Here is a 13,074-nt window from a genome sequence, read left to right as displayed (position 1 = left end):
CCCAACTCATAAGTCATTAAACTCTTGCTGAGTATCACTTGATTAATGACTCCCGTTACGAAAGAAACGTTGTCATACCTCGCACTATTGTTAGCATTAACTGAAGAATATCACCTGTAAAAATAATAAACTACCGAAATATTTAAAACTACCGATGCTCCTTATCTATTATACAAGAATCTACAAAAGAATGTTAATATTAAAAACAATTTTAAAAAATAAACAACAGCGAATTTGTTGCAGACGTAGGTTTCATTCACTAATTTGGATTGAGGAAGTTCACTTATGAACGCAACGAGTACAAAATTATGCAGAATTATTGTGTTCGATCTCTTAATAGTTTATACAGTACTTTATCCAACTCATGACTCATTAAACTCTTGCTGAGTATCACTTGGAAAATGACTCCCGTAGCAAACTTATTGCTGCCATTCCTCGCACTATTGTTGGCACTAGCTGAAGAATACCACCTGTAAAAAATAATCACAAGGCTGTAGAAATCATTTTTTCTCGGTGTTTCTCGTAATCTCACACACACAGCAAGATGGTATAAAGAAATTGTCTTCGGACGTTCCTTGTCCATCGGAATTCAAAGACAATAGTTTCTTTTTAATATATTTCTGTCGACACCTACTCTCGAACCCAAAAGGCAAGGACAGTCGTGACGAACAAGGTTGTCCGGCATTTCTGAAATAAGAAAGTATTATCAAAAGTGGATTTAGAATTCAATATAGTATAAAAAAGCATTTGATATTATAAATTCAGAACAAATTTGGAAGGGGTCGTTCAAATATTACAAAAGTGGATTTAGAATTCAATATATAAAAAAGCATTTGATATTATAAATTTAGAACAAATTTGGAAGGGGTCGTTCAAATATTAAAATTCAGAACAAATTTAAAAAGGGGTCGTTCAAATATTACGCAAGCACTGAACAGGGATAGGGGGTTTGTGATTGAGAGATTTTTTCTGATAATAAGAAAGGAGGGGTATGAGTAGGGTTGGGCTGGCCATAGGCCTTAAATTGTGATTGCCCGTAGGTCCAAGCTACTATAGTGGACTTATAAGTTAAAAAGCATTTTGAAAGAAAAAACGCACTGTTAGAATAGTTAATTGTAATTTCTTCACCAATAACATAGAAATTTCACCAATAACATGTAATTTTTTCATAGAACTTTATATAATGAATTAAATGTGAAGATATAAAAGGAAGTCACTTTTTTAAATTACAATATAGAACAACGTCTCAGCCAAGTTCATATGTATTACCAACCTCTATAGCTTGAGGCCCCTCCCAATAAATGTTAAAGTTCAAAAGGGGCGGGAGACTAAGAAATTCGCCATCGTGTAAAATTATCATATAAATGTTTATTTTATTTACATGAAGTAATAGTTAAAACCATTTTAACCTTTTGCACTCGGGATTTATCTCTCAGTGACCAACAAAATACGTACCCCTCCTAACGTTAAAATATTTACCTGTCAATGTTCAGTAACTTCTTTTATTAAATGGCCCCTATGTGTTATATTACATGTAAAGATTGGGTTAAGGTCTTGCAAACTTTTAAGTAGCTCGATTCATTTCTTTAACAGATGAATAAAGGAGATCGAGTGCAAGGGTTTAAATTACTTTGTTCCACCGGAAATATCAGAAACTGTTTTAATGACACCTATTTTGTTTTTCAAAATTATCAAATTTTTCAATTCTTGGCTATCTGATTCTTAACAAGGTTTTCTTTGATGTCTCTATTTTTAAAAACTTCGGGAAAAAATTAATCTTCGTGGATGTTGTTGTTGTCGTCGGTCATTAAGGGGGTGCGATTTTTCCTGTTTTCCAGTGGAACCATTTATGGCCAAAAATTCAACTTCTGCCACACCCGTTTATAGGGCAGACCTATTCATACATTCATTCATCCACAGATCGTAATTTTGACCTGAACCAGAGAACGACCCATCTCCAATTCAGTACCGCCAGAGGTATGATTTGTTATAGGAACATAGAGGACTTTGTGACCCGACAGATTTAACGTGCACCAGTCACTATTTACTACATGGGAAGTTTTCGGCCGATTGCATTCAAGCTCCCGTTTTCACGAACATGAGTCCAGTGTCCTGCCAACCAGGCTATCCCGGCCTAATTTCGTGGATAAATGAAAGAATTTAAAAAGTAAGTAATTCAAAAATAAGGGCAGCGAAAACTATATTACACTGCACAGTAGAGTTTATATCGTAATTAAACTTAAGAGCTTACACTTTCCTAACTATCACCTTTCAAATATCCACAGTTTCCCCCGACAATCAAACAGATTTTATGTTTTTAGACATGCCTTCCTCACTAGTGATTACTTAGATTTCAATATCGTTTTTTATATTTTTCCCTCGTTTAAGCATTAGTTTAGAATTCCTAACAAATATAATTTTCGACTTTCCTTTGACAAGTATTCTACAAATGCATATTAAGGGCGGTCAATACAGCAAATCTTGCATGGAGGAAACTCTTCTTTTATTATACTTCATTTTCCACGTTTAAGCATTGGTTTGTGACTCTAAAGAAGTTTAATTTTCAACTATCCTTGACTAGTATTCTAAAAATGCATATTAAGGGCTGTCAATAAAGCAAATCGTGCATGGAGGAAATTCGTCATTTATTGATTCTTCCTTAACTTGCAACAGAGTATGAATCTCTCGAGTTTTAAAAGACAAAGAAAAGAGATTTGTCTCTAGGGTATAAATGAATCTATCCATATTTATTCGATCCAGAAAAAAGTTCTCAAAATCATCAATTGTAAAAAAAATAATAATAATATTTCAACAATTAAAAAAATTTAGTTGTTCAAAACACTTATGACAAGAGCGAGCAATAGTTTTTATATGTTCCCATATAAATAATTTAATTATTCTGCTTAAAAACGTCTCTAAAAGTTTTATATGTTTGTTAAGTTTCTTTTTATAACCGATGTTAGCAGCATACGCAATTTTTGGATTTACGACTGCTAATGTTCAACTCCATAGTCTTGTATTTTTGAACCCAATCCAGAAGACAAGGGAATTCCTGGATCAAGTATTGGGAGAAAATTGCATTCGTGAAGAATTTTCTGATGGAACTAATCCGCATTTGCGTTACATGGAGAGGAAAGACCACGAGACATGGTTAGCCTGACGGCAAAGGGACTCTAACCCGTGATCCGTCTACCACTGAGGATATTTCACGTCAGCACTGTGGTCGGTGCAAGCCGGATGCGAAATTTGTATTGACCAGCCATCGCCGGGATCGAAACCCGGTTCACCTCATTGGAAGACGAACGCTGAGCCATCGCGGCTCTTGTTGAGTTTCTTGTAAGAATTGAAAATATAAATGGTTGCTGTTGTTTAATTTTATGAATAAAACTAAAAGGTATTTTAAACAAGTTGATTTAGTGGAGTCCTATTTTTGGGAGGCCATATAAGCCAGCAAACTTGCATATTATGCTTTGCTAGCTGACACTTGAGGAGTCTCTCCTATGGACAATGCTCCAACGACTGATGATTTTTAAAACATAGCGTAGGTCTGCATCACATGTTCATATTTTAAAATATATTGAATCTACATTGGAAGAAAAAATTTTCGAACCTCTTCTCTACTTCGCCATTTTGAATGTTTATGGCTTAGTCTATCTAAATTCGATGGAAGATTTCGAGGATTAGAAACAGCAAAACAACACCCCTTCAAATATTCGTAGAATTATACATTTAAAAAAAAATCTTTTTTTCACCAAATGAAGTATATTTCATGATAGATTTACGAATGAATAGATTTCATGGTTTAACTTCAAATTGCTTTCATAACACCTGGATGTTTCAATATTTTGGATATATAGCAATACGCTATACTTCGTTGCAAGTTAAGAAAAAGTCCATTGCTGTTTACGATTTAAGTAATTAGGATTAAGTGACTGCATATAGTTCCATTTTGTTTCGTTATCAAGTTATACAATATGCTTTCAAAATAATATAAGAGCTTTAAAAAGATAAACACGTCAGGCAGGAGTTTAATTCATGCTGTTTTTTACGATATTTATTATATAATTATTTAAAAAAAAGGTTTTAGTTTCGTAGTCTTATTGGAATCCTAGATTTTACGACATATTTCAATAAATAAAAACATTCGTTCTTGAAAAAAAAAACTACATGCCGTTGCAGGAGCATTGGATTTGATTGGACCACTAAAAATGGCGGGTCTTATGCTGACATGATTCTAAACAAATCAAAAACGAGATAAAGAATTTTTTTCTTTTGTTTTACTGTAGAAGAAAATACTCTGTAAGAAACAATATTTATTACTCTTTCAACAGTTTCCTTAAATGAGGACAGAAAGACGTATATTTGTTACGATTTTCAGAAATCATTTTATTTAATTCTTAATATAGTTTGTCTATGGTAAGAACTCTATTCGCTGCAAGTTCTGAGGCCGTCTACTGCTATGGAATAGCGCATTTCAGGGAGAATCTTCATTATAGGGCTGACACAATAAACCGAAGAAAAAGATTCCCTTTCCTTCGTTGACCTGAGCCAAAACCTGCCCTAAACAGTGACCTCACACCCCTACTTGAAATAATTACACCTCGTAACCATAGTCACCGCCATGAGTCCAGACGAATGGTTAGGGCAGTACTTAGTTTAGACAAACTATACTTGTCAATTGATTATCCAATAATTTTTGTTTCCTAATTTCACACGATTTAATAAAGCTAGCGAAAAGAAGGCAACGTCGCTTCAAGAGTTGGCGATGTTGACATTCGTCCGCGCCTTCGATACACATTTGGTGATACACATTTGGCGTGCTTGATATACATTTGGCGTGCACTTCATTCAAACAGGCTCTCTCCATAGGGATACTGGTTTTTTCTAAACTTGCAACATAGTATAGTAACTACTAAAATACTTACAAGCAAATGTCCACTCTGACTACTTGAGTGAATCTGCTATCCCTTTCAGGGACATTCACGACATACTTCCATTCAGAATTGTCGCTGAGGGCAGCTCTGGGCGGAACATACGTAGATCGTACTTCACATGCCACTTCCACATCTTCATTCCGCCTAAATATTTAAAGTGGAAAGATAAGCAAAAAGTCAATTATTAAACTGATTTTTACGGCAACTGAAAATATTCAACTGTGCTATGAAAATAGAACATTATTAAAATATCAGCATGTAATGTTGTGTTGAGCAATGTAAACGTAATGTTTGGGTATTACCATCACCTCCTACATCAGAAAGCCTCCACACGGTTTTTTAGAAGTAATCTGCGCAGACTATTTAAAAAGTGAACCAAAATCTCTGTGGAAATACAGTTGTGCGCATGAACCCAATTTCTATTTTAGAAGTAATTGAGAAAAATGTGTCAGATAATTGAATCGATAGTGGTCGACAATTAAATAAAGATAAACCAATCATATTCATAAGTTAAACAAATTTTAGATATATATTTGCTACCACTTACTAATTTTATTAGATTTTCTATTAAATGGATCTTTCGATACAGGGCCGGATTAAGCGCAAGCGGGGCCTAGGCCATTCAAATTTTGGGGCCCTTAGATTAATTTTTTTTTCTCGTATATTTTTTATTTATTCAAATATAAAAGTATTTACCTATCTTTTCATTTAAGAAAAGATATTTAAAATTAAAATAAATAATAATAAATTAGATTTTACTTTATTTTGTCAAATTAGAACTAAAAAAATGATCGTATTTATTAATATATTTTCAAAATTGATTTTTTTTTTAAAAATCATTGTTTTTTTTAATTTTTTTAAATTTACATTCAAAGAATTTTTTTAAGGGGGCCCCTAAACATCAAAGTACCTCGAAATTTGTTGCCGTTTTTTTAAACTATGAACCTGGGTGTTTTAAAATAACGTGGCGAAAATGAAAGGGTAAAGTAGGCATATGAAAGTAATAAAAAGAAATAATGGGAACGGTAAAGCTATCGGGAGTATAAGAGTAGGCTGCACACAAAAATCGATAGACATTATTTTGATTTTATTGCATCTCTACAGAGATTACATATTTATGACCAATACCACTTCATGAGAAGCTCAAAATTTTAGTAAAACCTGCTGAGATACGAATTGCATCGATACTGCAAGAAATAGAGCACCTGATGTCTATCGAATACATTTTGAAATTACAGTAGTCTAGCGAAAACTTTGAGATATCTGCTGTAGTAGCATTGATCGTTGTGCGGAAATTGGGAATATAGTGAAAATAAAATGAGATAGAATGTATTTTGTTCGTTGTTCTTTTATATAACGTATATTTTATAACCGTCGTTGAACATCGGCCGACATAATTTCGGGTTTACGACTATTAATGTTCAACTCCCGTAGCCCTGTTATTTTGAACTCAACCCAGAAGTCCAAGAAACTTTCGGTTCAATTATTGGGAGAAATTTGCTTTCGTGGAGGACTTTTTAACGGAGCTAACTCGCATTCGCGTTACATGCAGAGAAAAACCACGAAAACTTCCCACAATCAGCCTGAAGGCAAGGGGATTCTAACTCATGATCCCTCTACCACTGAGGAAATGTTACGTCAGCATTGTGATCGGTGCTAACCGGATGAGGAATTCGTATCGATTAGTCATCGCTGAGATTCGAACCCGGTTCACCTCATTGAGGGCGAGTGCTCTATCCCCTGAGCCACCACGGCTCTGTTCTTTTCCATAGTGTATATTTTACAGCCCCTCTAACTGCACTGACTTGCATTTATGTTGTTTTGTATATTGTTATTATGTTGTTTTGTAGGCATGCTTATTGCTTTTCCATTTTGCCCAATTTATTTTGAAATACCTTGTCTATTGTAGTAGATAAAATGTATTTATTTCCATAAAATTTTAAATTTTTATTTTGCAGTGTCACGTTTAGGACGCGTTATACAGAATGATATTTGAGTGTGATTTTAGCAATAAGCCTGCACAATAATATCAAGCGTGATATTTTTGTGAAAAAAAGGTCTTATTTTTCTTCAATGTTGGAAATCTTTTTTATTTTAGAAATATGCAGATTCGTTCACTTAGATTAACTGTATAAATCGGTTGTTTTTTTCAAATCTACCCCAAACCAAACTTAAGGATCATTTATGGAAAAAGTCGATAAAAAGTTAGAAACGAAGAAATTAAAGATTATCGAAAGAAAAAAAAACAGGATGAGAACAGAACCCGAAAAAAAAAATAGAATTTAGAACATTTAGTCTCGATGATGATTTTAAAATTGATTTACGATAGTTTGTTATAAAACATTGACTTAAAGAATTGTCTAAGAAATTTACTCAAACACTTTTATTAAATTTTTACTAAGCAATTTATTAAAAAAATTGTTGCAATTAAAAAGAAAAATAATTAGTAAAAAATTAAAAAACAGTATAAAAATTGATACTTAAGTTACATTAGAAGTTTATATCCAAAAAACTTCTAATGAGAAATATGAATATGTGCTTTGGTTTAGTTGCCATACGCCCTAACCTGTCAAGATCATAAACCCATATGCAATTATCACTTTTAACTACCTTTATCTTAAGCTCTAATGGTAAATGCATGAATCACACATAAATTCATTAGACATAACTTTACAAGGAAAGGTTTAGATATGAGATGACTTAATTAAAAAAAAATATATGCAATATGTTTTACCTATCTCTTCTACCAATGAAACGTGACTGTTCGCCAACGGCAAAGTTGCTATAATCACTAAAGCTTGGAGCTCCTTTCCAATTACCAGTCATCGAAGGTTTTGTTGTCTGACCACTTTGCGAATTTCGACCTTTGATGCGCTGCTGGACAACTGGCGGTTGTATTTGAAATGGCTCCTGAGGATTTTGACTATTCGGGGTGAAATATCTAGTAACATTTCTATTATCAAATTGTTGAGGATTTTCGAATGGAACGTTTCTCGAATTCGGATCCATTCGATTGAACTGAGTCACTCCGTTATATCCGTTATTCATAAAATTCCCTTCATTCCTCTGGTTATTTACAGTCCTTCGTTCATTGTAATTAAATTTCTCTAATTGAGGCACTGATGGGTTTCTGCCTGAGTTTAACGTTCTTTGGTTTGATGACAGATCTTGAGTTCTGGATTGGCGAGCTGATGTGTTAACATAAGAGTTTCTGGATACTGTTCCTGGCGATAGGGTGCCGCCATTTCCTGGTGGTTGATCAACTTGCCGCCAACGATCTGGTTGTAATCCAGGATAATCGGGTGGTTTATTACTCGTTGGAGTATTCCAGTTGTTGTATCCAGCTGGGGAGAAACGTCCTCCTGGGGGAGGCTGTTGGTCATTTCCGTATCCGTTTTGATAATATGGCTGCGGAGTTGGTAGTTGGGTTAGATTTGGTTCGATGTCACCTTTCCTCTCATCCACAAAAAGAGATGTAAGATTAAATCCTTGAGAACGGGAAATCGTTAGAAGATGGTAAATTTGATCGCTGAAAAGAAGAAGAAAAAAACGTTATAGTGAGATTAAATCTTTGACGGGAAATCGATAGAAGATGATAAATTTGATAGCTGAAAAGAAAAGGAAAAAAAAACGTTATAGTAATTTATACATTAATACAGTGGAACCTTGAAGCAAGACCACCACTAAATAGCATCCTCCTTTCTGTACGACCACATTTGGGAGGCATGGTATTTATTCCATAGACTTTATGTTAAAAGAAAATTTTTAGGAGAGACCATCAAAACCTCTACCAATGAAACCTCTCAAACCTCTGCACCAAATGCGGTTAATCTGGTTAACACTAGATTGCATAAGGAAGTAATTTTGACTGCTTTTAATTTCAATTAGAAAAACAATGATGTATATAATGACACAATTTCTTAGAATTTTGTCACTTTTTGTACAACATATAATTTTTTTATTGCTAATATTTACTAATAACTTGTTATATAACTGTAAATAATATAAATAATGTTAAAAATTAATTTTAAACAAATTTATTTACGCATTCACAATCCAGTTATTTTGACTGCTTTTGGGCAATACAGGTATATACTAATTTTCCGTCTTTCTAGTGTTAATACCGTTACTTTAAGGATAAGTAAATAATTTAGAGGTAAATATTGTTATGAATGTTATTAATTTTATGATGATGACAGCATAATTACTTTTGTTTTTTACGTGATTTTTCTGTGCAATGGCAGATTGTCATCAAGTAAAAAATTCAGAATCTCACGGTAACATAACATGCTGTGATTGCGCAAAATAAATATAGAGTTGCAATTATGCACAAATCTTTCAATACATTAAACGTTTTTACACTTTCAATACCTTATATATATATTATCTCCTTTTGTATAATAATTTTAAAGTATTATTTTAAATAGAAGGTTTATTTTTCTTACATTATTTCTGACAAAAAACAAAGCATTTCTTTCAGAAAAAAGAGAGAGAGAGAGAGAGAAAGAAATTCAACAAAGCGACGATTATCAGTTTTAACATTCTTCGGAATTTAGAGTTACACTAAAATATAGAAACTCATAAAAAATACTGTGACTGAAACAATATTAAAGATAGCATTTGAATTATGCATAAAATGCTTAAAAGTGTTTATCAGCAATATACTTTCCGAGCTTATATTATTTCCTTTTGTTTTCGAAATTCACAATATAAATTTAAAGGTGTTTATTTTCGCAATATCGTCTATTTAACATTTAGGGTAAAATACATAGTTGTCATTTATAAAAAAAATAAAATATTTAATACGACTCTTTTTTTTCTACAAACAATACCTAGTAAAATTAAAACAATATGTAATATCTTTTATTCAAAAACATTTCAACACTTTAATATCTAACAGGAAAAAGAAAGAAAAAATCGCCAAGTAGAAAACAAAAAGTGCAACTTTTAGAGCATGATTATTCAAATTGTTTAATCATTTTAGCAGCCCTCAAACAAAAACGAGGGCAAATTTATCTTTGTTTCGCGTAGGTTTTTCTTCAGCTGATCTATCCCATAGGAAATGTATTCTTTGTGGTTTTTTGAGTGAAAAGAAGGTCAACGTCGTTTTTACGACACCGCCGTGAAATGTTACTCAAGACGTCTTCTAGAAGATAGAAAAAAAAAAAAAAAACTAATGATCATCTAAAATAAGGAAATAAGAGGTGAAAACCTCACGTTTCTGACAAGTGAGACTTAAAACCCGGAGGTACTTTCAATCTCGTAAAGCTCCTTGTTTATAAACAAGGGACAGTCTGTCCCTTGTTTAAAAACAATTTCCTTCGTGTTCTTTCAAGCCACCTAAGGAAGACGCTTCTGGACTTGTTGAATAGGTAGTTAATACGGATGCCCAATTTTTTTTTATTATCACAGTCTGCTGTCCTACTTGTCTGCGGTAAAAACTGTTAATGTGTCGCATTTTCATAATATTTATAGTAAAATCCGGGTATATATTCGAAAAGATGTCTTTTTAAAGGAAAAGGAAGATACTTGTTTTTTTTTTAAATCCGTTTCCTCCAGTGGGGACGGATGTCGCATAGATATGGATATTTTTTTATAACTTTTTTGAAGACTGTTTTTCGAGAATGAATTAATACAGTTTGAATGAACTAAATTTAGACCAGTCACTTTTCCTGTTCGTGAATTATTTGGGTATTGTTGTTCTTCTCCCTTCATTTATCTTCTGCGATTTCCTCAAAGTTCATTAGCATTTTTTGGGCTTATACAAACATAAAACATGATTCGTAAACTCTCAGATACATTTATCTTAGTGAAACATCTTGGTTGAATTTTAAAAAAAATTAAAAGGAAAACTTGCAGTCTCCTGTTGTGATTTCAATATTTAACTGAGCGTGTGGAGCTTTCATTTTTTATACATGTTTCCATCAAATAATTAAAATGTATTTGAAACATGAGAAAAATATGTTATCCGTACAAAATAACAACCACAGTGAAACTAAAAAATCCAGAGGTATTTCAATTTCGTGAACTTTTCGGTTATTCGGGCATAATCGTAGAAGTCGCCAAAAAATGCAGTCGCCGGGCACAAAAGTCACCCAAAAAATGTAGACCACCAACTTTTTTTTGACATTTTAAAATTAAATAATTTTAAAAAAAATTAAATAAAAAAAAACTAAGAAAAAACAAGCAGAATTTCCTTGTTCCTAGCTAACCGAAAAGTACTCAATTTCTTTTAGTTTCTTGTTTATAAACAAGAGACTATCCGTTATAAGGTGAAAACTGTTTTCTTCATGTTCCACCGAACTATTTAGTTAAAATGTACCCCCTGTTAGTTAAATGTACCCCTTCTAGACTAAAGCCGGAAAGCGAGATTGAAAAAGGAAAAAAACTAGTAGTGAAACCAATTTCAATTTTAGCTGATTTTCGGGAAAAGCAAAATAAGCTCTTAATAATAAACAATTCATCATTATTTATTCGGTCAAGAAACAGTCAATGCGTTCATAACTGTTAAAAAAATATCTTGGAAGTTATAGTTATTTTACTTTTCACGAAAATAAGTTAGAAGAAAATGATTTTCTCGCCAGTTTTTGCTCTTTTCCGTCTTGATGTTTGTTAACTTACTTCCTTGACTTGTTAAATAAGCAGTTAAACACGGATGTCCACTTTTTTAAATCAAAGTCTGCTATTCTATTTGTCTGCGTTAAGAGCTATTAAAGTGTCGCATTTTCACACTATTTTTAATGCAATCTGGTTATACATTCAAAATAGACGTCTTTCCAAAGAAGATGTTTTTGCAAAATCCATTTCCTTCAATGTTAATGGATGTCACATAGATATACATTTTTTCTTCTTCATGTATTCAAGAATGAATAAAAACAGATTGAATGAACTAAATTTGGAACAGTCACATTTCCTGTTTGTGAATTATTTGAATATTGTTGTCTTTCTCTTTTCATTTATCTTCGATGACTTCCTAAATGTCCGTATTGCAACATTTTTTTAGGATTGTCACCCTGGGGACAAAAAAGAACTTAATTCGCAAGCTATCAAATTTATTTATTTTTCAAATATCCTGGTGAAACTAAGAAAACATAAATATTGTAGGAGGAAAAACGTAATCCCTTTTTGTTATATCAATGTATTTGGGCATAGTGTCTCCGGTGTTTTTGCCTTACGATTTACGATTACGATACGATATTTACTGGATACAACTTTAAATAAAGAAGAAAGAATTAGAACATCAATTATTCATCTATTAGAATAAACATTATATAACTATTTACTCATAAGCATTTTAAAAATTACTAAATTGCAATTTTATTTAATAAAGCACCACAACTTTTTTGAGTGAAGAGCCACTTGCACAGCAGGTAGATCAACAAAGGGCCGCAATCATATTTACTTATGTTAGCGGCAAATATGATTAAACATTAGTGTTCTAAGAACTGATTTCTTTTATCAGTACACTCAATAACATATTTTTAGACAACTTAAATAAGTAATTTTCAGATAACATAAATAACTTAAATAAGTAACAATAAGTTAAATTTTGCTTTCCGGATTTTTAATAATTTTTTTTAGATAAATAAAATATATTTTTTTAAATACTTTTAAAACATAATTTTAATAATTTTTCTTCTTTTGTCATTATTTTTTATTATTTTCCATATTTTCTCAATATTTTAACTTTTATATTTTAACATTATTTTTCAGATATTATTTGTATTACTTGAATTATTAGAGGCTTTAAGAATTTAAATAGAAAACATTTCCTCTTTAGCTTTTTCCTAAAGAAATCACCTAAGCTAAAAAAGAAATTGCAATAAAATAAATTACAAATATTAAGCATTTCAAATATTACGCAGTTTAAAAGCTAGCGTTTTCCTCAAATTTTCGATTTCTTCATGGTACAATAACATTGAATTAAAATAATGATATTCTAAATGCCGCGTACAAATGCATAGTGCCAACTGCCAAAACTACGAAAAAATAGCTTTTTACACAAATAAATATTTGCGATGAAATACGCACAAATAAATTGCATCAAATAGTGATTACATGAATTTGCGATTGGAAATTCGCGTGTCGTATTAATATCGTAACTAAAGAAACGGAATCGTCGAAATCACGAAAAACATAG

General features: G+C 32.1%; 1 protein-coding gene across 3 annotated transcripts in view; it reads right to left on the bottom strand.

Moving 5' to 3' along the window:
• Nucleotides 1–233: 233 nt before the first annotated feature.
• LOC107456996 (uncharacterized) overlaps nt 234–13,074 on the bottom strand; it is a 55,862-nt gene continuing 43,021 nt past the window's right edge. For all 3 annotated transcript variants that reach the window (XM_087153976.1, XM_043047857.3, XM_016075012.5), the window contains 3 exons: nt 7,669–8,463; nt 4,926–5,078; nt 234–687 (listed from right to left, as the gene is read on the bottom strand). In XM_087153976.1, the coding sequence (XP_087010102.1) occupies nt 501–687; nt 4,926–5,078; nt 7,669–8,463 (1,135 nt within the window). In that variant the 3' untranslated portion in view covers nt 234–500. The remainder of the gene's footprint in view (nt 688–4,925; nt 5,079–7,668; nt 8,464–13,074) is intronic.

The sequence above is a fragment of the Parasteatoda tepidariorum genome, chromosome 10, assembly GCF_982258835.1.
Source record: "Parasteatoda tepidariorum strain Cologne lab strain chromosome 10, Ptep-v5.0, whole genome shotgun sequence".
Taxonomy (NCBI): domain Eukaryota; kingdom Metazoa; phylum Arthropoda; class Arachnida; order Araneae; family Theridiidae; genus Parasteatoda; species Parasteatoda tepidariorum.
Note: the sequence above shows the minus strand (reverse complement) of the source record. Positions and strands in the feature narration are given on the sequence as shown.